The sequence below is a fragment of the Diadema setosum genome, chromosome 3 (assembly GCF_964275005.1).
Source record: "Diadema setosum chromosome 3, eeDiaSeto1, whole genome shotgun sequence".
Taxonomy (NCBI): Eukaryota; Metazoa; Echinodermata; class Echinoidea; order Diadematoida; family Diadematidae; genus Diadema; species Diadema setosum.
Genome location: NC_092687.1, coordinates 39,548,579 through 39,575,556, shown reverse-complemented (window position 1 = coordinate 39,575,556; position 26,978 = coordinate 39,548,579). Strand labels below are relative to the sequence as shown.

Genomic DNA, 26,978 nt, shown 5'->3' with positions numbered 1-26,978 from the left:
TCTGAATTTCCTCAAACTTTCACTGATGTGTTCTACTAATATTGCTGCTTTCACCCACTCTATGTTTATAGTGTGGTTGTGGTTTCCTTTAATCAGTAATGTATCAATAGAGGCAGTGGGTGTGATGTTTGATGAGAGTAAAAAACAAACAAACAAATAAACTAATGAATGAGTGTAAAAATTAAAAGAAAAAAAGTGGAAGTGAAAGAAAAAATCAGGCCACAAGGTCATGATACTTAAGTCAAGGGGTATAAATAGGTGTTTATATGTACAAACAGGCATAAAATAAACACACATATTTAGACACACACAAGTGTGGGAGAGATATAGAAACAGTGAGTAACATAAGTAGAGAAATAAGGCATTAAGAATGTCATGATTCAAGTAAAATGCCATAAGGCTATTTATTGGCTCTGTGGCTGGTATTGGTAAGCAATCTTCTATCGCAGTAGCACATTAGATTCCTCCATGAGATACAGAGCTACTGTCTGTTGAGATCAAGAATATACCTCTCTCTTTCTTCTTACTGAGATCTCTGTGCAGTGTATTTGAAGGAATGTCATTTGGAAGTAGTACTTGAGAAATAACGGATTCCTACGGTTGGTTGCTTATCGTGTGCTGATATTACAATTCTGATCTGAGTGTCCTTCTTACCAAAAGCAACAAAAGACACTCTGGTCTGTTTATCAATATCTATACAGCAATGTACTATAACATGGTGAGTATGGAATAATAACACCTACTTTTCAAGTGTTAGGCCCTGTACAATCATGTTCACCAAAGACGAGTGGCTGATATTGTATACATGGTGTGGAAGACAATTTCTAATCACTTCCTCAACAATAATCAAGCTTTATGTGTCAGGGACTTTGGACATTATGTACAATGCTAAGTGTTTGTTATACCAATTAGCACTCACAGTACACGTAAGGGTTAAATGGCTTTACTCTCATGGATTGATTGCTTCAATTCAAAGATACATTTATGCAATGACTCTATATCCTTGAAAAATCAGTCCCATTAAAATAAACCAGCAAAATTATAATGCAACAGGATACAACAAATGAAACGAAACGCTCATATCCTGATATTTAAGGATAATCAAATTGCTGATCATGTCAAAAAGTTGATATTTTATTTCTCTCTTTTTTTCCATTTTCATTTTGCCGATGCCACCTGACTTGCTGTTGTTTTGCTGTTTGATCTCATCGCAACCAAATCATGCAGGTAAGTGATATCTTTGATCAGACTTTCCTAAAGTTGGTAGCACACAGTTGTGCTATATTATTTTTATGATGTAGTCAAGTGTTTGCATGTTTCTTTCAATGGTTTACCGAACATGTAGTTCATCACCTGTTATGTACAATTGAAGAGTTTGTTCGCAAAAACCGATAAGTCCATATTTGCCAAATGGAGATATTTGCGATTAAAGGTCAAGGAAAATAAAGAGAATAATACGAAATGTTTTGCTTCTTTTGACCATAACTTCAAAAATGTACCTCTATATGTAGTGACCAATAAATCATTTAAAAGGTATCCTTTTGTACACTATGACAGAGACCGTACTTCAAAATCTTCAAAAATGGACTTATCAGTTTTTGCGAACAAACTCTTCAATTAAAGCCCTCCTGTCTAACATTTTCACTGTACGGCTGTCCCCAATTACCCACACTTTGTTTGTTTATACCAAAGATTTCCAGCCTGCCTAAATGAAAACATTTCAACATTTAGACATAACGGTACTTTCCATGTAAAAAAAGAAATGACAACAACAAAAACTATATATATATATAATTTTTTTAGGATGCAGTGTGCAAAGGCTTTGTTGCTGTGAGTGACACCAACTGACATGACAGTCATAAAGTGTCATTTTTTTTACTCAGACTACGCGAGCTATAAGTAGATTGCGTTTGATAAGCTATTTTGCGCATGCTCAGAACAGATTTTTTTATCTCTCTTTTTCTTTTTCTTTTCCTCTCAATGTCCCTGTCACAAAAATCTAAAGCTTTGTAATATTGTGAGCGAGGATAGCATACATTTGGGGGATTTGTGGTCAAAATTGTTTCAGTGTTCATTTGAAATGCTGATACAAAATACTAATCCAAAGCATAGTTTAAAGGGATACTGCTTATCCATTTTGTTTTATTTGATTTGCTTTTATTTTTTTTTTCAGCATGAGAAAGAGCTGATTTCTCAAACATGCACTGTGATGACAGTTAATGTTGGAATGAACCTTTCAATGAATAGTTTATCAATGGGGTCGTATTTGTTTCTAGATAAATTGATTATGATGGCATTATTGGCAAATAATCTGTATGATGCATTTTGACACCATTCATATGCTTAGTCAGTCATATCTTGATATCTCTTTTAGAATAGGCCACCACAATTTTAAATGATGTCGTAACACGGTGATGATTGCACATTCTTGACGACATAACAGAACACAATTCTTCATGAACAATCAAAACTCCATACAAATGAATGCATTTATATCATCTCATTGTTACAAATATTTCATGAAGCAGGCATTGTAAGCCATATTAAAGATGAACTCATTTTGTTATTTTACCAGCACATGCCTCTCGTAGGTCCCTGCCCATGTATCCTTGGGATTTGTCTTCAATGAGTTAACACTGTTTTAATACTTCATTTTACCATCACGTGATTTATACTTCATGATATTGATTAACCCATTGAGGACGAGTCCCGAGTATACTCAGGCAGGGGTCTATGGGAAATGCGTGTTGTAGCAAAATCAGTCCGTCCTCAACGGGTTAATCTAAAGTCAACTATTGTAGTTCTCATTGTCATGTTATTTCTATAAACAATACTCAAAAAATATGCAGTGGGATGTTTACAAGCCTGTCTGTAAAGACCCACCACCCACTATAAAAAATTTTAAAAAATTCTTAATGAAATATACATCAGGTTAATTTTTTTTTTCTATAAATAGAGCTTATGACACTGTGCTTAGGCATTGCAACTGGGATTGAAGAATGTTTCAAAACACATTCCTTATCAATCAATATGTAGATTTTTCTTTTCACATGTACAGGTGTTTTCAACAAATAACTATGTCCGTTGCAACCCTATGTAAAAACCTTGAGTGGTGATATTGCCCTCTTTACAAGCTCTAAATGGATTGTGCACAAACTCAAGTTAAAACTCAGATTATTCGTGGACAATATTGTTTGTTTAACTTTCTTTCTAAAAACCCCCTTGTGCAAGATGTTGAATTGCAATGAGAATACAAGAATTAAATGTTCAAGGTGCAGACAAATGTCCTGAAAAACTAGATATGAATAGATTAATCATAGGTGACAAATACATTTCTATTGACATCTACTTAAAAGGCAATATTCATGCTTCTTTTTGCTACTGTGTTTTTGTTCTTTTTAATGCTAACTTGATAGAATAATAGGTATTTGATTTTGTATGGATGTGGAAAATATTCCCTGTTTTAGATATAGCATAGGAGATACTTGCCAAACAATTCTTATCTTCTCAGAAATAAACATACAGGGTCTCATATACTTCTATGGAAAAGATTGATCCAAATATAAAGGTTGATAATATAAATCCCAGTTGTGACACTAAAATACTGATTGTTAGGTGGAAATGGCAATTACTAAAGATCAGAAATGTGATGTGCCAATCTATGAAGTAAACCAGGTTGATGGGTAAATGAATATGGATAGAAAGGGATTTATGTTACTTCCCAGACGCAGTGGAGACTTAGGGATGTGTTATTGTTTGTCACATTTTGTGTGAGCAGTTCTTTTCTTGCGTAGAGCAAGTGGAGATCATGCCTTCGGCACTGGAACTCGAAGGAAGTAGAGCTTGTTGCGGTGAGCAAAAGCCAGAGTGTTTGGTGCCAAGCACACCAAGTAGCACCAGGAGGTCAAGAAGGAGACCTTCTCCGAGAGCTGAAACTCCTCGAGGACCACTTCCTCCTGGAGATGGGTCCCCCACAGGGTGTAGACCACCACCATCAGTTTCCTGGAGGATTCAGCAACCCGTGCCACAAAGACCCTGTTTCTCCCATCGGTGGCAGCATACAGGTACTCCCCATTATGGCTGGCCCTTACTGATCTGCCGACCCGACCGTCGCCATCAAAGACCGTTACTGTGCTTGGGACGATGTCGCAGGTGCTTGTTACCATCAATCCAGAGTCGGTAACGCAGATCTGTCGCGGCGTGAGCTCTGAGGTGGATATAGTTCGGCGGGCGTTGGCACTCCCCAGGTGGTAAATGAAGATGGAGCTGTTGCCGTTGACGACGTAGATGTTGTCCCAATGGTCGGTGCTAATCTTGCAGGAATCAGAAACAGTCTGACATCGAAACCGCAAGTTTGTTGGGGTGCCATCCGCATTGTATACTCTGAGGTCACCACCATGTGACACAACAGATCGGCCATCAGACAGGAAAGCGGTGTCTGAGGCCATCTTTACCCTACCCTTGAGATGGCTGGATATTACTCCTGATGCGGTGACTATGCTGCAGCCCACATTGTAGTTGTTGTAAGTAACAGTGACTTTCTCATGGGAAAATGCTGCCATTCCCTCAACATCGTATGGGAGAGACACTTCTTTGATGAGAGTCATTGATTTCTTGCATGGGGGTGAAGGTGGTTGAAGATAAGAGTTGTGTCTTCTTACTCGGATGTTGTCAGCATCAACATTATTTGTAGATGCATCTATGGGCGGAGGGAATGTAATTACATTATCAACCTGTACCTTTTGTCTCTCTTTTGGGGAAATTTGCACCTGCACTTGTGGTGTATCTGTGGCAGTAGTTGTTTCCAAGTTGACCACATGTAACTTTCCAATATCCAGGAAGTCTTTATCTGCTGGACAGAATTTTGTCTCAAGAGCAGTTTCTTTGATATGGTCAGTGACAGCACTGACGTCTCTCCGAAGGAGATTATCCAGGTCATTGGAAATAAGGGTGGTAGTGATCACACCTCCTTGGTCAAAGGGACCATCCCGTTGATGACCACGCATGAGAGTCATGCAGTTGGTCATTTCCTGCAGCATGTTTTTATAGCAGTCTCCCATCTCTGTGAGTCTGTCACTCAGGTTTTGCTTCAGCACTGCAACTTCATCCAGGAGCAAAGACATTTTATCCTGAAGATCCTTAACTTTGTTTTCAAAGGCCTCTCGAATCTTCCCCTCCAGATCCCCCATGCACTTGTGGACATGCCTTTGCTGTGACTCAATTGCTTCAATGTTCAACACTAGAAGATCTTTTCTTTCGGCAAATCGCTGTTCAAAATCCTCTGATGTGTGGTGCATTTGCATGTTCACCCACTGATCTCTTGTTTGCTCCGTGAACATTGCATGATTGGAGTCTTTGTGAGCAACAGGTCCAGGAAAATGATCCTTTTGGGTGTTGATGTTGACGGTATTCTGAACAATGTCATCTGTACTTTGTTCAGTGCCTCGGCTGCTGACTACATGGTGCTTGGCAGAACCAGAGAACCTGTCTAGGTGCGTGGAGCAGCAAACTTCACACATGAAGATGCAGCAGTCTGTACAGAAGGACGAAGAGGAGGTGTCCCGGCAGGAGGTGCACGGAAGGTGGTCATTCCCCACTCCTCTACCGGACTGGACCTGTCCACTCCCACCCATGTCCTGCAGTGGAATAGCCACAGGATGACCTTGTTCCTGTGCAGTGTTCTTCCTGCAGGTAGGGCACAATGAGTCGCTCGAGAGATCCTGGCCCTGGTGATTCTGGCAAAGGTACATCCAGCAGGACTCATGCTGACATGCAGGGATCACAGCATCACTTGAACTGTTACGGCAGAAGTGACACTTGAGTGACTCTGATGTCTTTTCTGCAGTCATTTTTCCTCAAGATGGTAAATTCTTTCTGTCAATATGAAGAAACAGCACAAAAAATCAAAAAATAGATATTGCTATGCCATATACATGGTCCTTTTTTTTCCGCATATTAGTATTGAAAAAAAGCCTTTTTTTTCATTTTTATCATGAAGAATCAATCAAAATTATACCAAAAAGCTTTAAGAATGAAGACTACTTGATTGAATGAGAAATGTCTTTTTGCCATATCAGAGCACAAAATCGTATAACTTGTATTACAACATTATTTTGGTAGGCATCATACATTTTCCTCAATACTACACAAAAGCAATATTTCCAAAGAGAAAATGAATGTACATATATGACTGAAATCTAAAAAAAAAAAACTTCTCACTTTGGAGACAGGCATACATTTCTAAATCCTGTGCAATGGTTGTAACTGTGGACACCAAGCACAATAACATTCATGAGCTACCTTTGGATGACATGTTAATAGGAAACTCACGTTTATGTATGAGGAATTGTTCAAAAGTGCACCCAGGCTATCTTGTCCTGTCAAATAGCACTCCCAAACAAGACTTATGAAATGTATGTGTTATTTATATTTTGGTTGGGTTTTTTTTAGAGAAAATAAACATATTCCAAAACTTTTTTACACTTCCACTCACCATTAGTGTAGAAGTGCACATACGTAATTGTTATGCGACTGTCCAGCTCAAAACTCACAAAAGGTAGGCCAAAAGGACTTCCTACTGTTCTACATAGTTTGAAAGAATAGGTGCTATGATTTAAAATGCTATATAATTTGGCAAATTGAACCATGGCAAACCCATCAAAAGGTGATTGAAATAAAAGTAAGTTAGGATGTGAACTTTCCTAGTAAAGGGAGAAAAGTTACGGATCAGGGTCACTCTGGCATGCTTAATATATGAAGAGTTTGTTTGCAAAAACCGATAAGTCCATATTTGCAAAATGGAGATATTTGCAATTAAAGGTCAAGAAAAATAAAGAGAATAATGAGAAAATTTTTGCTTCTTTTGACCATAACTTAAAAAATATGCCTTTATATGTAGTAACCAATATATCATTTTAAAGGTATTATTTTGTATATTATGACAGAGATCTTACTTCAAAATCTTCAAAAATGGACTTATCGGTTTTTGCAAACAAACCCTTCATATTATCATCAATGAACAACATTTCTGCATTTGTATTTCACAGCACATGACCGAGAAAATACTGATCCAGAAAAATTGGTCACCTTTCGATTTTGGTTTTGTTTCAAATTTTGTCTTTACTTACAAATCTAAGTAAAGAAAAGATTACTCTCCCAGGTATGACAAACTGTAACAATTTGAGTCGAATCAACCAGATTGACACATTTTGGTCCCTTTCTGCGACTTGTTTGTGGGCTTTGAGCTGGTTGGTCCATAATTTGTGAGTATAGTGTGTGTGTGTGTGTGAACATGTGTGCAAATCACACACACACACACACACACATGGTTCCCAATACATAAGTAATCCTATGATATAAGATATTAGAGAAATATTATCAGAAATATCCACTTACCTCCCACTCCCTCCTTGTGTTAAAGACACAACTGCAGCTCCTAACGACAGAACAGAGTCGTATCATATCACATATGATCTTTTTTTCCGTTGATGCTACTCCGCGGCAATGTCCGTTGTCTGCGGATGGTTTCACTGACACCAGGAAGTAACACAGTTGCATAGGAAGAGATCCTTCTGCGAATTGCGTGTGACTCTCCATGAACATTGCATAAATTGGAAGCATCTTTATATGATGCCAAAGCACACGGGCCATGCAAGTGAATTTAATCATCTTGTACAAATTGTCACCCTACCTCACTTTGTCCCGCAGTTTCATTTTCGCTTTTATCAGCGCTGACGTGACAGGCGTTATTATCTTCCAAGTGAGTCTAGAGTACATCATAAATTGATAAGTAGATAATGACAGTAATGACAGCCAGATTGTCAAATGAACAGCTTTGTTTCATACAGTTTCTGGAGCATTAGTCTTATGACAAGCTGGCTAGCCATTTCTTTTCTTCTTTTCTTGTTGTCTTTGCTATTAAGAGAGTCTCTTTGTATTTCAGTGAGAATGTGCAGTGTTGAAAAAGTAAAAGTAAGAGTAAATATAGATGTACAAGTATTAACAGGTTTACATGTCATTATGCTTCCTCACTATGAACTGCCACTGGGGCAGCTGCACTAAACTGGGGAAGGAGAGTATGAATGAGGAAAAAACAGGAGAGGATTCAAGGGGAAAAAAAGTGGCTCGCAGCCTGGGGATAAGACTACTGAAGATCTCTCTAAAGTAAACCATGTCAGATGTGTTTTATGATACCTGTTGTGTACCAATAAGCCTACATCAGACATCTTTATGTATGGAGTTCACTGCTCTGTCCTGCAAACAAACCTCAGCATGATCATGTTTACCCTGTTATCTTTTGTTTGTTCTACTGCAATCTGTCTGCATTTTTGTATAGTGTGATATTTTGGTTCGTCTAAAGTGCAATATGTGCGCAATCAGGGGACGGTAATGAAAGTTCATATATGCACTTTTGGTTGTGATGTTTTATGTGGTTCTTGGATTGTAGCGGAAGTATATTGTTATAGGATAGAAACGTGATTCAGTCTTCAATGTAAACAAATGTTTCAAATTCCACATCCAGATTTAAGGACTCTATTGCGTGTAGTGAGACAGCAATTTAACCTCATCAGCAGGATGAAAAAGAAAAGAGTGTTTTGATGTCATGCACTGTATTCTGGGTGGGTTCCTGAATCTGCACAGGAAAAAAGGAAAGAGCGAAGTTTGTCCAAACATGGAGCTAGTGTAAACAAGCCAGTTTGAAATTGTTAAGAGTTTTATACTCATCCACAATGGAGGAGGAAACTGGTGTCATTAAGGGCTCGGAATGTGAGTGGAAATATTTTTTGTCAACAGTGCAAAGTGTCAAATAGGAAGTCCAGGCGGAAGTTACCAGGCTTCAAAGTTCCTTTTCCCTCCTTTTTTAACCCATTACCACCCAGTGGTTTTGTGCAGTGCCCACCTCCTCTCACTGGATAAACTTGCAAAATCACTCTACTTTGTTTCGGTCCAGATAAATTGACTGTGAAGTTATGGAAATTAAAGGAGACTTCCGGATGATTTTCAGACTTTCACATTTGAACAAGTGTAAATTAGTTATACCCAGTATAACTATACACAGCCCTGTCGCTGTATACACAAGTGTAAGTCGCGACAGGGCTGTACGGTGTGGACACTCCGTAATCTCTGTATTCTGGGGCGCCGACGCGATTTTGAATTTACTGCACCATATTTGTTACCAAGACTACATAAGGTGAAAACTTTATCCATTTAGCTACCGTTTTCAGCTATTGATATTGATATACTCATTTTATAACTTACCAAAAACTGCACCTTTTTTAATCCTGTACGCCGCAGAAATCGTAGAAATTGCAGAAATGATTCGAACTGTCGGCGCAGCACTGGGCAAAGAGGGCGCTGTCGACTTCGCGGGCGTACAAACTCTAGCAGCGCAATTTGCATCGTTCAAAGCTGGGAAAGGTTTATTTTGAATGGCCCCGAGATGATCACAGCATTCCGGGTTAAGATTGGACTTTTTGCTCAGTGTATGTTGCGTGAGGGCTCACTATGGACTGAAATACCATGCTCATAGTCCAAGTATCTCAGTTCACGTGAGTGATTCCTAAAATTTATGAAAAGAATGTAGAAATTTTCAATAGTTTTGTTGTTGTGTGGCCGTGTTCGAGGGGTTTAGTAGATATGTGTATGGGGTTCCGTAGATATGTGTATCACACACCGTCAGACCCCGTGCTAGCTTAACGCACGGGGTCTGGTCGGGCTATACCCAATACAGAGTTTCAGAATTTATAGTGATTGAGTTGAGGAATAAGAGTATTCTCAAAATTTACAACAAATTGCAATGAACAAGGATGATGACTTGGCAGCCTCACCATAAGAATGCATGAGTTGGGGATCAAGGAAGCAGAACAAAAGAAGATGGTATGCATACATTCTACACAGGTGAACTTGTTAAGCAAGTGGTATTGTGTTAGAATTACACTGCTATATTAGCCGGGTTCACACGTACAAATTAGCGGGATGACGATCGCGATGCTCATCCCGAGTTTTTTTGCGAGCGTCCACTTGTATCAAATTAGCGGGATAGCGATCGCGATCGGTATCCCGCTAATTTGGCGAGTGTCCACACGTACCGAATTATCCCGCTAATTGCCGATAGAGATAACAGCAAAGCCTGCAAACTGGGTCACACAGTGCCCTTCTCTATCACTGCCTGCGCGCACTTACCTTTGTCCATTGTCTTTTACGCGTCATTGGTGTGGTTCGCGCGCTGTTGTTATTGTTCTCCAAAGAGGTGAAGGACCTCCTCGCAGAGGCCTCCCTGTTGTGATGTGCGCATTGCATGATGGGATGTAAAAACTCGAGATTCTAATCCCGACCGTTCACACGTACCAGCGCTGGGCCAATTATCCCGCTAATTGGCGAACCAGCGCAAGATTTCTTGGGATTAGCATCGCGATGCTTATCCCGCTAATTTTCGGGTTTTTTCTGTCCACACGTGCAAAAAACTCGGGATGACGATCGCGATGCAAATCTCGAGATTTGTATCCCGCTAATTGATGTACGTGTGAACCCGGCTATTATTTCTGAAATATGTGAGGCTCCTTTGTCATCAACACTGTTCAGTGTAATTTGTTTTAAGAATATTTCGGAGTGTTGTTTTTCTATATATATATATTATTTCTGAAATATGTGAGGCTCCTTTGTCATCAACACTGTTCAGTGTAATTTGTTTTAAGAATATTTCGGAGTGTTGTTTTTCTGCTCGAGGACCACAATAAATTCCACAAATTGATACATGGAGCTCTGGATTTATGTACTACATAATGTGAAATTATGAAAATCGTCTGGAATGCCCCTTTAACCTTCCACTGCACCGGGGATAACTTCCATGTGTTGCTGCAATTCAATGTGTCTTAACCAGTTGAAGATGAGTCCAGAGTGTACTCGAGCAGGACTGGGTGTCTGGAAAATGCATGTTGTAGCAAAATCAGTTCATCCTCAAGGTTATTATAAATCAGCATAAAACAACATGCATTTGTGTCATATTTTTCATTCAAATGTATGAATGCTCCAAGAAATCCCAAGGGGTTTAAGGGATGAACTACAACCACTGTGCTGTTGAAGTACTGCTTGAAAATGTTTCTAGCTTATAGGAATATATTGGGTTGCATGGTGCATGTACTACATGAAACCAGTGTCTCTTATATCATACACACAAAAAAGATATTGGGAAGGAAAAATAGAGGTGGAAATGAATAGTTGAACCCATTGAGGATGAGTCCCAAGTAAACACGGGAAGGTGTCTATAGGAAATGCGTGTTGTAGCAAAATCAGCCCATCCTTCATGGGTTAATCTCAAAGTGAGTTAAAAGAGATGAGTTACTATGAAGCAAGGTATTTTCACGGCATGCTTTTAACCCTTTAAAGACTGGCTAATTTTGCTTACAACACGCATTTCCCATAGACCCTAGCCCAAGTATTCTGGGGACTCGTCCTCAACGGGTTAATATCTCAGATGAATTTTCATACGTAATGGTTGCTCTGAGATTGCCTGTTGACAAACTTGAACAGCGCCACCTTTCGTTGAAAACCTTATATGATGTTCTCCCCACTCAGTTCTCCCCCAAACCAAGAGTCTAGTAGGCTTTTTCTTCTGTTACCCTATAACCCGTCTGCTCAGTTATGTTCAAATATATAATGAGGAGTTTGATTGGAAGTCAGGAAAAAGGTACAGTTTACCTTTGGGAGCAGTGATTTCCAAAATGTTTGAGAGTATCACATTTGATCCATATGTGTAGATAAGTTGTATCGCTAAACATCCTACCACAATTTTGCAATTGAGCCTAGAATACAAGGAGATACCACTATTTTTCTCAATAAGCCATAACTGTAGACAGTTTAGTCTAGAAACATTTTTGATAATAACTATTGTTCACATCTTGTATATTTAACAATACTCAACATTAATAAGATCATACTGTTTAAAATTGTCACCATGGTTGTTTCTATCCATTACTCATATTTTAGAACTATTTTGAAGCACTAAAGCTGGGTTTCTGCTTCATCAAATGGGAAATTATGTCTTTAAGCATCATTTTCAAACATTTTAAAGTAAATCTATTATCAGATAAGGAGAGCAAAATAAAATCTTTCCTCTGTCACCTCATATACTAAAACATGTATTGTTCTTGGGGGTTACCAATACCATTAACTCTTTATGTGCCATGGTGGAAACCCCCTGTGTGCCAGTTATTCTGAGGCAGGAAGGTAATCATGCTCTGAGAAAGAATTTTGTTTTTTCCAATTTGCATAACTCCTACAAATTTCTGTGAAGGCGGGCGTACTAGTAGGCAAAGTTAAAGAGGAATGCCAAGCTTTGTTTTGATATAAATTGTATGACGAATCTATTCTAAATTTTTCTTTTGAATGACCAGTTGCTACATTACTGTAAAGGCATGACTTTTGCTCGTAAAACTGTAACAAAAACTTAGAGTGTACAAGCAAATCTAGATGGGAACGCTGCTTGATAGTCAATCACCACATAGAATGCAAGCCATATGTGAGAGGAACAAAAGCACGAGAGACGCTTACATTGTGCCGCGGGATTAGTGGTGATTAGTGATTTATCGATCGGTTTTGGCGGCTTTGTTTGTTGAGCAGAATATGCCAAGTTGGCACGCCATCGACTGAGTCGGACGTGCGAACGTGGCACATAAAGAGTTAACAGTACAAATGTATGCAATATTTTCATATTATTTTCTCTCTCTCTCTCTCTTTTTGAACTGCTTTTATTGCAAGTATTTCACATCAATAGGAATGAATTCTGATAGTTTTGCTATCAAGCTCCTCATATCTTCACACACAGCTAAACTTCAAGGGTAGGTTCTTTTTGTGTTGTTTCTTTTATGAATTGCTGCTAGCATACCATGCAATGGGCAGACACAAACTAACATGTGCATTTTATTTTTGCGAATATTAGCTCCACGGCCTCACACATTTTGCAAAAGGTTCATGAGCACAGATTCAAGGGACAGAGATATCTCTAGTCCTGCAGTATGTATGTGATAGCCTATAATATATGTGTAGAGAGAGAGGGAGAGATTGTTTAAAATAATAAAACTGTTCCATTATTTGCGGCATGACAGACCTTCCACCTATTGGGGTTGAAGATGTGAAGACTTCAGACAATGGGGGGGGGGGGGGAGGGGGGGTAAATGATATTCAAAAGGCACTGTGAAACTGGAAATTAGTGTGAATGAAACTTTTGCAAATTTCACAAGGAGCCACGATTCACAAAAGTTAAAAAAAAACACATTCGAGAGTTTGTTTGTTTGTTGGTTGGTTTTGTTGTTGTTGTTTTTTTCCTACTCAATGTATTAAATGCCAGTACAATGCTGTAACTGTCTACCATCATGGTCAGCAATATGCAAAAGGTTTGTGCCATGAAATAGCTGCCGGTCCGCTCTAATTTCTACAAAATGTTCATGCCACGAATGCTTTTGGTTTTGCAGTATATTGCAGTAGACACTGCAGCCATTTTCCACCGGTCTCACCAAAAACATATAGATGTAAAGCAACTCTTCACCTGCATTCCATTTTTCCTTGCCAGGGTTGTCAATGTGGATTCCCTCTTCCATATATCATCTAACATATTGCTTTTTTTTTGGGGGGGGGGGGGGTTCTGTTCTTTTGTCCTTTTCGATCCCCCTCTGCCAACCCCCATATCACTTGACATTATGCCCCATGGGTAAAGTCTGGCTCTGTGCTGAGGTGACCTTTCCTGATCCTTACACCCAATCCCAAACCAATCCAACCTTCATCTCATCCCCCCTCTCCCCCCCCCCCCCCCCACCAAAAAAAAAAAAAATAGAAAAAGAGAGAAATATATGAGTGAGTCATTGAGGCCATAAATAACTACATGACTCAACAAACAAACAAACAATCATACTCCCTCTCTCTCTCTCTCTCTCTCTCTCTCTCTCTCCCTCTCTCTTTTCTGTTATTTCCCTCTCTTTATAAAATGGCAAACAATTTCAATATATTGTGTTTCATGTGCTTCATCTTTATTTTTTTTTTAGTCCTGTTTTATCCTGTGCCCTTTGTCCTGAACTGTGATATGTGTGACTCCTACTCCTATTCGGATAATTTGAATGGATGGATTTTTGTGCAATTTGTAACGTGAACCGCAAGCAGGGGAGACACGATTTGTCATTCCGAATGACATGCCCGTGTTTTTGTTTTTGTTATGGAGGATTCAGATCGTCTCTTATGGCTATGCAATGTCAAAAGGTCCAACATTGTGACACAGGAGTGAGTGGTGGTAGCAAGGGAAGATATTTTTTGTTTGTTTGCATTTGGGGGTGTTGTCACTAGAAAAAAAAAAATATGTGTATGATATACAACTTTGTATGGACAGGAGTGTCTGCGATTGATAGATGAACTCTACTCATTGTTTGCTACAATAGTGAGGCACCATAGGCTTGAGTTTGCAAGCAGAGAACTTTGAAAAAGGAGAACATGTCAATTATAACATTTGAAACCATGTCATTAAGAGTAGATTACTCAATCAGTTAGGTAAACTACAAAGGGTGCAAAATGCATGTGCTAGATTAGTTTGTAATTCTTGTTTTTCTCATTGTCGTCCATTACTGCGTGCATTACATTGGTTACCTGTAAAGCAGAGAATCATATTTAAAACTCTGCTAATTGTATATAGAGCTATTCATGGTACAGCACCAGTGTACATACAGGAACTTGTAGAGTTAAAAACATCATTTCAAACATTTTATCATCTTCGAAGTTCACGGGATCAAACATTATTGAAATATCCATCGGGGAAATCAAAAGTTACTTCTGGTGACAGGGCAGGTTAAAAAGTCATCTCTTGAAGTAGTGTATTTTCTGTTTGAATTTCTTGTATGCATGTCATTTTGTAATGCACAGTAGAGTATATCATTATAGTAGCTGCGCAATGTAAATGTCCTTTTATTATTATTATGTATTTGAGGAGATCTAGAGAGAATTATATAAAAAGAGATATGTTTCTCTTTCTCATTGACAAAATGGAAAACTCCTAAAATGAAGCTGTCGATAAGACTCTATTAAAAAAGTTTAAATATAATTCAGAAGAAAGTAATTCTGAAGTTGCAATCATGCTGAAGCATAATATGGTTTAAACTTACCTGAATCAGAGATCAAAATTGATAGATAGACAGATAGATAGATAGATAGATAGATAGATAGACAAATAGATAGATAGATTGATAGACAGATAGATTGATAGGTAGATAGATAGATAGATAAATAGATAGATAGGTAGATAGATAGGTAGATAGATAGATAGAGAGAGAAAAAGATAGATAGATAGATAGATAGATAGATAGATAGATAGAGAGAGAGAGAGAGAAAGATAGATAGATAGATAGATAGATAGATAGATAGGTAGATAGATAGATAGATAGATGATAGATAGAGAGAGAGAGAGAGAAAGAGAGAGAGATAAGAAACGCAAATGTTTGTACCTGTTACTATAGATGATCTGTTACAACTGGAGAGAATATGGAAGGCAACAAAAAAGGGCAATTAATTTCTTTCTTTCTCTTTTCCTTTTCTTCTATTTACCTGCTGCTTCTTATTCATCTTCTTTCCTTTTCTGAGATTATTTCCAACCATACAGCATGAATTTCTGAGGATGCCCCCTCCCCCCAAACAAAAAAGAATGACTTCAGTTCTCTTTATCAGAACAACTTTGCAAAGTAGAAGAAAATTGAGAAGTACACAAAAACTATGAGTCATCGGTGCAGAGGCCATGGGAGACTTTGACTTCTGATAAAGTGGGGAGGCAGGTTTCATCCAATCAGGAGATGGCTATTATCAGGGAACATGAGCAGCGGCCTCGGATTGGTCAAAAAAGTAAGCAATTCAGCTAAGGGCGGGGCTTCAAGTGTTTACACCGCATGTGGGAATAAGGGTGAGTCATCCTCGTGCATATTCATAGTGGAATGTCCTGATTGGGTGGAGCCATGCTCACTAGTCTACCTGACCAGACTCCTGTCTACACAAATTTGCATTAGTCTGTGAAAAATGTTTCATTGAAATGAATTAAACCAAACAGCAAACTTAAACTTCGGGGATGCCAGTTGTCCGGCCAAAGACTGAATGTAGGCACTGGTAGTATTAAAGGTCAGGCCCTTTTTTGTTGGGGAAAAAAAAAAAATGTAGATGTGTTTCAGGTTCTGTGTTTTATTCTAAATGGCAATTTATGAAACATAAAACATAGATTTTGTCCCTATTTTTGTTTTAAATGAAATCACTGTTTTCATGAAAAACATATGTGCATGTGTGCGTGTGTTTAACCCTTTAAGACTAGTCCCAAGTGTACTTGGGCAGATGTCTATAGGGAAATGCTTGTTATAGCGAAATCGTTCGGCCTCAATGAGTTATAATAGATTATAATACCCGATTAGGCTCTCCTCACCCCATTGCCTCCATCCCAACCATTCCCCTATGGTGGAAGATGGATGCCAAAGTTTTTATTCGTCGAATGTAAGTGTAGTGGTAGAAATTAAATGGTTTTGAAGTCCATTTTCTGTTTGTTTTGTTCTTTAATGCAAATTGGAAATATCCATCCATGGACACCAATATCAATTAATAGACTTTTGTTTGCACAGCTGCGGACTGACACATGGAAATTGTGTCTAAAACTCTAGACTACAGATTTGACTTTCTATAATCTTGTATCAGGATTTATACTGCATGGAGATTAAAAAAAAAAAAGAGAAAAAAAAAGATTTTGAGCATTAACCTGGCTACAGTGAAGTGTGCAAATATGACAATCCTTGATGGTCATTTTAATTAAGGGTCCTAGATGGAAGACTAACAGGTGTCTGCTTTCTTTTTATAGCCAAGTTTACCCAAGACAAAGCACCTAGTGGTCAGTGAAAGCTGTGGTCAGTCTTGTATACTTTCTCTCTTTTTTTTGTATTTTATGTGTGCTAGTGCTTTTGAATGACCATAAATCCTGTGTGTGAGTGAGTGTGTGAGTTAGGGGTGGGGGAAGGGGGAGCGTTTGATTGTTTAAAAAAAAGGGTCTTTGAGAAACAGAATAAAGCAGCGGGGAGGTCTGTTTGTGTGCGACTTTTGTGTATGTCCACTTCACAAGATATGCATGATCAGTCCTGGGAGTCCACTAACTATATGTACGTCACACAGGCCGCACTTCCTTTTACATGAGGACCTGTATAGATGTACTAATGACCCTGTGTGTGTGTGTGTGTGTGTGTAGGTGTGTATGGATAGAGGGATTGCATGAGAGGATTTGTGTGTTGTTGCTGGGTACGCTTTGTGTGGAGTTCACTTCCCTCCGCACTGTGCGTTCCTGTTGTGTGAGGCCTATAACACAGAGAAACTACGTCCCTCCTACATTTGTTTCTGATAAATGGTGTGCATTGATCGGTAGCTGTATGCACCACCACCGTCATATACCGACTATCGCTTCGCTCACTGCCCCTCGCTCTCCCACGCACACACGTCAGTCGGACACACGCACGAATCACATGAAGTTAGAGGGAAAAAAAACACGAGTGTGCGGATGACATGGAGGTCTTGTATCTGGACTCTTGGGGCATTTCTCATGGATTCTTATAATTGGATGTATCTGCCTTCTTCCCCCTGATCTTGAATCTCCAGTCTGCCACAGCATATCTAGTTTCCCTCGTCCACACAAGTAAAAGGTGGTTGGGAGTAGACTGCACTCCACCATCACACAAGCCTCGTGCCTGTGTAGAAGGCATCGGGTAGTGGCGAGCACGGAATTTTCACTTTTTTGTTGATATCGAGGAGGAGAGAGGAGGAAAGAGAGGTCGTTCACACCGTCCAACGTGGAACCACTGAGTAAGAGCAGTGAATCATTCATGCTTTCCCTTTTCTTTACAGTGTGTGAGAATTTTATCTCGTTGCATTCACATACATACAAGTTATAATATACGAGTGTGTTTTCATATATTTGTTAATTCATTAGTCTTTTTAGCATCTTGTGTGCACAAATCACCGTCACTGTATACCCCATATGTTTGTTATCAGTGACCAGTATTATGGATAATATGGAGCATATACCACATGATGTACATCATATTCTGTGCATGGTGGAAGAGCTGGACAGCTATTAAATGCATATTTCTCCTACTTGCCCTTATGGTGTACTGGCAAGGGCCTCATTTGTTTCCTTTGCCCAAACAGTGAGTTTTAGTTGACCTTTGCAAGGGGGAGGGGCAAGTTTGTAATATAAAGCAACTTGAAAACAACAACAACATTCAGACACTTGTTACTTAATTTGATTCCATATTGTACATTTCATAAACTATTACATTTTTTTTTTTGTCCTCTTGTCAAATCCTGCATGCATCTCCATGTGTTTTGAATCCCCAAGAAAAAAAAAAGAATAAAAAAAATGCATGGTAGTTTCTGTCAAAACAAACATGATAAGAGAGACCCATGCTTGCTACTTATTCTAATGATCAACAGTAGTACTTCCACTTGTCCAGGAAACGAGAGCCCTTGTGTAACTATCAAAATATTTGTTGCTTGTGGAAATATTCTATTCTCTATAGTGACTGTACCTCTCGTTCTGGTGGTACTGGTAGTACTTAGATAATGTAGTCAGTTTGAAATAATATTTGAATGAAACTGTTAATGATGATTACTGTAATAGTGTCACTTCTCAACAACAAAATACTTCAGTTCCACTTCATGCTTCTGACTACTCAGTTCCTGTTTACCAATGATACAGTAGCACCATAATTCTTTTTATAGGGTGTGCAGTAATGTTTTCTTCTATCATAAGCTCCAGTGAATTGCTTTAGGCATTTTTCTTTCTTTCTTTGTATCTGTTTTTTATTTCTTTTGGTGCATTTTTTTTACATTAATACTCGTGGGAGGCAAAGACAGCAAGATCTAAACAAAAGGCAGATGGGTACTGGAATGTCAAATATGTACAACTGTGAGAAACTGGCGCTGGTGCAAATATGCGAGGTAGGCCGCAATCAACTTCGGCGGAAAGCAAATAAATATTGATTGGTGACTCACAAAAACATCACCGGCGAATTTTGCGGATGCAACACACGGTGTCACTTTGTCATTGCTGTGTTATTGAAAAGGATAAATGTTTGAAGTTCGGTTGGGTTTTGAGTATAAAATTTATTTTCAGATTCTGTGATCTCTAGAAAAATTGAATGTCTCCTTGTTTGCATTGGCCTGCATTTTATTTATTTTTTTCTAACGAGTATAGAGGTAAAACGTCATACGAGATAAATCCTGTGTATTATGCAGCATTGATATACACCTTGTACATACATGAATTGCTTTACACAGTACAGGCAAACTGTATGCATTTTCTTACTCTTTAGATTGAATAAAAAGAAATGTCAGAGGTTGCAATTTAGTACAGAGATTTTAAAGAGTGGAGGGATTTTGTTGTATGTGTGTGATGCTGTTGTTTCTTTCCTTTTTTTTTTTTTTTTTTGAGGAGGGGGAACAATTTGATTTTTCTCTCTAGATATCTTGACCATACAGCTGTATAGGCCTACATTTCCCTGTAAAACTTTGTAGGAATAGTGTTTCATTTTTAGCACTTTTCAAGTCTGTGTTGTCATCAGGCTTATCTTGTGTTACGTCTTTACATGGTGTGTTTCTTTCGGGTGTTACCTTTCAATTTATAGACTATTAGATTCAGAATTTCACATTTCTTTTTCACAAATTGTGCAATATTATGATGAAGCTGCTCGTATTTCCTGAGGAGTTTTCCTATTCTAAAGTAATTACAAGCTTTTTCCAACTGGTGTCTAAGCATGTAATTAATGCATTGGTAGATGCGAGGATAAACGGAATAATTCAAACCCACACAGTATCATGGTTAGCTCCTTGTTTGTATTTAACCCATTGAGAACGAGTCCGGAGTATACAGTACTTGGGCAGGTGTCCGTGGGAAATGCATTTTGCAGCAAAATCAGTCCATCCTCAACGGGTTAAAAGTATCATTTTGCCGGGTATGTAGGTGTCCTACATTGATGAGTCTGCCAAGCGAAATATGCAGAGAGATTAATTTTTGTGGCAAATGACACCTCCACAGTATCAAATGTGTTGTTTATGAATACCAATCCAGCGAGTCATGTTTTCAGTATTCACCCAAAGTACCAGTACAACTTGTGGGTATTTACGTGGAAGTTAAAGGATAGCATATATGGCGATGGAATTTCAATATGAATTTGATTATGTAGGGTAATTATTCTTTTACCTTTACAAATCAAAACAATAATGTCATGGAATTACAACATAGTGGTGAACTGAAATCTATGGGTATTTAGAGGCACTCCGGTATAAATGAAAAAGAGGACAGTGAGCTACATTACACATAATTTACTTGCAGTGCAAATAACAATGGCAGACATCTCTAGTCCTGCCTTTAGCTTAAAGACTGCTTCAATAGAAATTACTCAATTCTTGTCAGTTTCAGCTCCAAAAAGAAATCAAAATGAAACAAACAAACAAAACATTGATTACCTAAATTATATATCATCTTTTCGATAAGACTTACAAGAGAACGTACAATATTCATTACATTACCTCTTGTTGAGCCAGGTTTTGAGAAGTACAGATTGCTTGAGAAATGTCTATTCCCCCTTCAAGTCTCATAAATGTGAAAATGAGTAAGGTTACACGTAGAAGGGAAGCTGACCAGTGTCCAGGGGATGTGGATAGTCTGGCGCAGTAAGTAGGACAAGGTATGGAAGTTATTAGCTTACAGGATACAGTATATACCAAAAGAAACTTTGCGTTAAATTTACGTGTAACGCAAGCGCCGATCGTTACTGCGTTAATCTTTCTGCGTTACAAAATTAACGATCACCGTGCGTGAATGATCGTTACAGATCGTTACTGTGCGTGAATGATCGTTACTGTGCGTGAATGATCGTTACTGTGCGTTAATTTTTAGATCTTGCGTTAGCGGACTTGTCATGTGGACTGGGAAGAAATCTCGGAAATTGCGAGACTCTGAGATGCCTGTCGTTCTTTATATTTACTACGGACAATTTCCTGCCGGCGGAGGGCATCAAAATAGCGATACAAATACCGAAAAGATTTTATAGTTGAGCAGAACTCCCCTGGCAATGTCGTATTGTCATGGTCGTCAAATTTGTACTCATGGGCGCAGTCAATGGAATCGGGCAAGCAAAAATGTCGAAGCCACCTTTTTCCCCAGAGCCAACATTTTCCATCGAACATTGAACCCATGAAATCACGCATACGCAAGCCTAAAACTAAAGACTGTTAACGCCGACTGTCTAACGTTAGTGATATCATGTCACGATTTTTAACTGTCAGACACTTACTCAATTCAGGAAGGTGCAAAAGTCCATTATATTCCAATACACAACGTGTGTCTCGCCGAATAACTGGTGGTAGTGTGTGGTGACAAAACCGAGTATTTCGGCAGTAAAAGTAGCGGGCAGCAGAAGAAAATGTCTGCCACTTTCTGCTCGCATTATTACACTGCCAGCAGGTGAGTCAAGTGGTGACTTGATAGGCACGCTTTCATATGAAAGTTTACCCAGAAACATGAAAAATCCCACGATGCCAAGGTGCCAGAGTGGGAATGGGGAGGGGTGGAGAGAGAGAGAGACCAATTAACAGAAGAAACCGCGCGTACTGGCGCATTCTCGGAGGTCATGAACAGTCTGGGGTCTTGGAGATGAACAGAGAAGGAATGTTTAATTAAAGATAGCTCTAGTCGAAGACCCAGGATTACAAACGTTGATTTTTTTTTTCTCTCCTTTCATTTAACATGCCTTCACGTTTAGAAATGGTTGCACTCCTTAAAAAAACTCTCCTGCGATCTTTGTTAACTTAATGTAGCCGTTTAAAACGTCAAACTTACCATGAAAGTGTTACTACGTGTAATACAATAGTTAATACTATACCTATTGCTTTATTCATATCTGTAAAACACAAATTTGACTACCAATGACAATAAAAAGAAATACTTGTATTTGTTTTGTGCGGAGATTTTTTGTCTTTATCCTGACTAGTTCACATGAAATTTCTAATGTTTTTTTGTACGGCAGCATCAACAGCCTAAGATAAATTACTGAGAGATTTATAAATTATGAAATTTTGGCAACCATCCATTTGAACTTCAGGCATGAAAAGCTCCTGATATTCAGCAAAAACAACTCAACAGATCAGAGACAAGGTTCCTTCAAATTTGAGAAGTAGCACGCAGATTTGCTGGGCGTGGTAAGGTCCATGCTTTGAGATCGTTACAATCGTGTTGTCACCAGGGAGGTGGAGTGTCTCTCTTCTACCTCCCAGTCCCTGTTGTCACGGAGTATCGGGAAGTTGTCACAAACTCCAGGATCACCCCTCCCTGCCAACTCCATGTTGCTCCCAGGGAGGCGGGAAGAGTCTCTTCCCACCTCTCTGTTGCTCCCCGACGTGCATCGTGAATGCGTGGCGTTTCTTGTCACCGTCCGTACCCGAGGCTGCTTTGTATTTGTCTTGGAATATTGATTCATTTCTTGTCATGACATGAGTGTATAGTAATCGTTTTGCATGGCTATGTAAAAAATTGTGATACAACGAAACAACGATGTTCGAAAGGTCTGCTTTTGATAACTCACAGACTATCAAATCACCCTTGTTTTTCCCGCTCCCAGGCCCTCCAATTGAGCAATCCACACGCGCGCGCAAATTCCTTTGCCATGTGGTTTTGCCAGCCAGCTGTCGGAATGTGCTTTGAAGTTACATTTCAGCCTGGCCTGGCTGGCATGAATGGGTGTCGAATTTCAATCAATACCTACTGTTGTTTTATTCTTGTATTTGAACATGTCGTTTCACCTGACAACACACGGAGATCGGGAAGGTGTAGGGCTGAGAAGAGGTTTTTGTTGTGTGTTGCAACCTAATCCGGGCAATTAACCCCAGAGGGCAATTACCCCCCCCCCCCCTCCCCCGCTAAATACTGGTTAATGGTAAGGTTAGAGTAAAGATTAGGGTTAGGTTTAGGGCGAGGAGTTTGGGTTATGGTTAGGATTAGGGCCAGGGGAAGGGTCCGGGGTAATTGCCCAGGAAGAAAAGAGGGACACGCTTTTGTTCTTGGTCAAATCGATTTTCCTAGGTGATGCTGTGGAGCTAGAAAGGAACAAAACAAAAAAAGCAATTATGACGTCTGGCGTACTTCCGGGACATCTTATTTTTCTTGCACTCTGAAATTTCCTATTGTTTGGCGTTATCAATGTCGTTAATTGCTTTAAAGTTACCCTCTTTCGCATTATAAACTTAAAGTCCATAGAACATTCATACGCATTAAGATCACACTCGAAAAGCAAAACTTGTGTACAGTTTGAACACAGCAAAATGATATAACGAATATCCCGCAGATTTACCAAAATTATGCGTCATGTGGGTCCATTCATTTTCTTTCTTTTTTCTATCGTTTGTCTTCTTGTCGATGTGGGGGTTATAGATTCAGGATATACTTTTCCTTTTCCCCTTTCGGCCCGGTGCGATTACTCCTGGTGCTGACATTCTTTTTGCTCGTCTTCCGATTATACTGTTGTTGTAAATAAATGCGCATGGAGCCCCAGCTGTATCGCCAAAAAAAAAAAGAAAAAAAAAAAGAAAAGAAGTCTATCTAAAGTTGACCTTCAAATACATGTACTTCAGTAAAATCTGAATCAATTAGCCATGGTACCGGTTTGCGGTTTCAATCTCCTCGAAGCCCGATACAGACAGTTTATTTGCCTTTCAGCAAGACACTTTATCCACAAAAGGCCAGAGCTCCACACTAACTTTTATTTCGGTGACCCGATCGGGCCACCAAAATGATTGATTTTTATTCTTTGGTGGCCCGAAAAGAAAAACAAACAAGCAAAACTATCGGTCCTACTAAACATAGAAAAATAAATATCAAGTATTACTGACGTGATACAGGTACCCACGCCTAAAATAAATGAATAGAAAATTTAATCATCTTATACCGTTATTCTGAGTTCTAAGATTTCGCAAATAGGCATGTAGATTATTATAAAAGTTGATGCCTATTAAATTGGTCAAAATTTACGTTTGAAATGAGAAAATGGGAGCATTTGCAGACATTGTAAACATCCGACATTTGTTTTAGCACCGTAAAGAGCCAAAAAATTACCGTTATTTATTTCTGGTGGAAATTCAAGCAATCATTCAACATTTACAAGTATTTTAACACCTTCCGGAGCCGAATGTTACCGATAATCATTTTCAAATGTAAAACCAAGCAACCGACATTCATTCTATCATCTTACGGACCTGAATATCATCCTTATTCATTTCCGAACGTGAAAGCAAACATCCGCTCTTTATTTTATCATCTAACTGAGCCGATTGATACCGTTTATAATTTCCAAATGTACAAGCAACAATCTGTTACTTATTTTAGCATGGTACGGAGCAGAATATTACCGTTATTCATCTCCAAATTCAAAAGCAAACACCCGACATTTACTTTATGATTGAAGGAGCCGAATGTTACTGCTGTCCACTTCCGAAAGTGAAACGAATCATCTGACATATTTCAGTATCGTACGGAGCCGAATGTTATACTGTTTTTCACATTCAAACGTCATCCGACATTAAATTTACCATCAAACGCCACTGAATGTTATTGTTATTCATTTCGAAATGTTAAATTTATAGCAAATGTCTGATATTCATTTTAGCATTTTAATTATGGAGCAGAATGTTACTGCTTGTCACTTCCGAACGTTCAAGCAATCTTTAATCATCTGACATTTATTTTGGCATCTTCCGAAGCCGAATGTTATTGAGCACTATTTACTTTCGAACGTAAAAGCGAACATTCGGCATTTCATCGTCGTACGGAGCTGAATATCATTGTTATTCATTTCCGAACGTCAAAGGGATCATTCGACATATATTTTAGTATCTTCCGGAGCTGAATGTTATTGCCATTTACTTTTGAACGTAAAAGCGAACATCCAGCAATTATTTCATCATCGTACTGAGTTGAATATTATTGTTATTCCTTTCCGAACGCCAAAGCAAACATTCAACATTTATTTTAGCATCTTCCGGAGCTGATTATTATTGCTATTTACTTTCGAACATAAAAGTAAACATCAAACATTTATTCATCATCGGACGGAGTTGAATACTATTGTTATTCATTTCCGAACGTCAAAGCAAACATTAACTTCACCATCAAACGCAGTTAAATGTTACTGTTATTCATTTCGAAATTTTAAAGCAAACATCCGACAGTTATTTAGCATCGTATGGAGCAAAATATTACTGTTATTCACTTCCAAACGTAAAAACAATCATCTGACATATATTTCAGCATCTTCTGGAGCCGAATGTTATTGCTATTCACTTTCGAAAGTAAAAGCAAACATCCAACATTTATCTCGTCGTTGTACGAAGTTTATTATTATTGTTATTCATTTCCGAACGCCAAAGGGATAATTCGACATTTACCTTAGCATCTTCCAGAGCTAAATATTATTATTATTTATTTTCGAACGTAAAAGTAAACTTCCGGCATTTATTTTATCATCGTATACGGAGTTGAAATTCTCTATCACTTATATCCGACCGTCAAAGCAAACATTCGACATTTATTTCAGCATCTTCCGGAGCCGTATTTTATCCCTATTGATTTCCGAACGCAAAATCAAATATCTGACGTTAATTTCAGCACCGTACGGAGCTGAATCTTACCATTATTCATTTCCAAAAGTATAAGCAAACATCCGACATTTATTTTTGTATAATACGGAGTCGAATATTACCGTTATTCATTTCCAAAATTAAGAGCAAACATCTGACATTTATTCTAGCAGCTAACGGAGCCGATAGTTACCGCTGTTCATTTTCAAAACTGAAGGCAAACATCCGGCTTTTTTGGTGGCCACGCGGCCCGGCGTGCGTTTTTGGTGACGCCGGTCGCAAATTAACCATTCGCGAAATCGTGATTCGATTCGCGAAAAGACTCCGCTAAATCGCTACACTCGGCAGGGGCTACGTCGTCCTTTCACCAGGTCTCGTTACAAAACCAAAATCTCGTATGAGTTCTTGCGTTACCTATCGTTAATTTTAACGAAACATCGTTAATTTGCGTTAGGGATCGTTACTCATCGTTACTCATCGTTACTCATCGTTACTACAAACGTTAATTTTCCCGATCGTTACTTTGCGTTACTAACGATTCAGGTGAAACCGCTTGCGTTAATGAAACGTTACTGTTGATTAACGCAAAGTTTCTTTTGGTATATACTGTATCTGGTCTTTAATGGACAAATCACATCCAGGCCATCGCCAGCATGCATGGAGTCTGGATTTTCTGTGAAGCTGTATATAGCAGGGCTTGCTTTCCATGCCTGAAGTGTGTGCATGTTTTATGTGTCAGGAAGTTGGGACAACTCGACAAGTAGATTATGCATGTACCAGTTCTCTCCATGTGTGTGCTAACTGTGTAGGCAGAACATTTTAGACATACAGCGTAGGGTTCTCTACTGCAAATATAACTCTTCTTTTAAAGTCCGGACTCATATTGCCATGAAATCATGCAGAACATTTTGTTTTTCGTTCTTGGATTGTTCAGCAGAGGAAGTGCATAGGAGGTAATATTTTGCTAATCCTCCATTGATTGTAAAACATTTTATTTGTTAAGATTGTTATTTTTGTTGTTGTTGTTGTTGTTGTTGATATTTGTATTCATCTAGCTATACCTCCAAAAAAATGTAGTCTGGTCTTACGTTTTACGTTTATAAAAACTTCACTGCTTCTAGTTGTTTTGACATTAAAAAAGAAAACTGTCTTTCTGAATTTCAGTTGCCTTAGCACTATCATAAATACGTAGCGAGTCTGTAGTGGAAGAGTGGATTTTTACCCCTTTCTGTGCCAGGGCTGTAGGATACCAGTAGTGTAAACAATGTATAGGATTTTCTGCATCAGTTACTCAACCAGTA

At 38.7% G+C, this 26,978-nt stretch overlaps 2 protein-coding genes across 2 annotated transcripts in view; one reads left to right on the top strand and one right to left on the bottom strand.

The window, feature by feature from the left end:
* Window positions 1-26,978, top strand: part of LOC140226378 (rho family-interacting cell polarization regulator 2-like) — a 103,698-nt gene that overhangs the window by 24,843 nt on the left and 51,877 nt on the right. The window lies entirely within an intron of this gene.
* LOC140226377 (uncharacterized) lies at window positions 3,807-5,060 on the bottom strand. Its single transcript, XM_072306860.1, has one exon. The coding sequence runs from the start codon at window positions 5,058-5,060 to the stop codon at window positions 3,807-3,809; it is 1,254 nt and encodes a 417-aa protein (XP_072162961.1).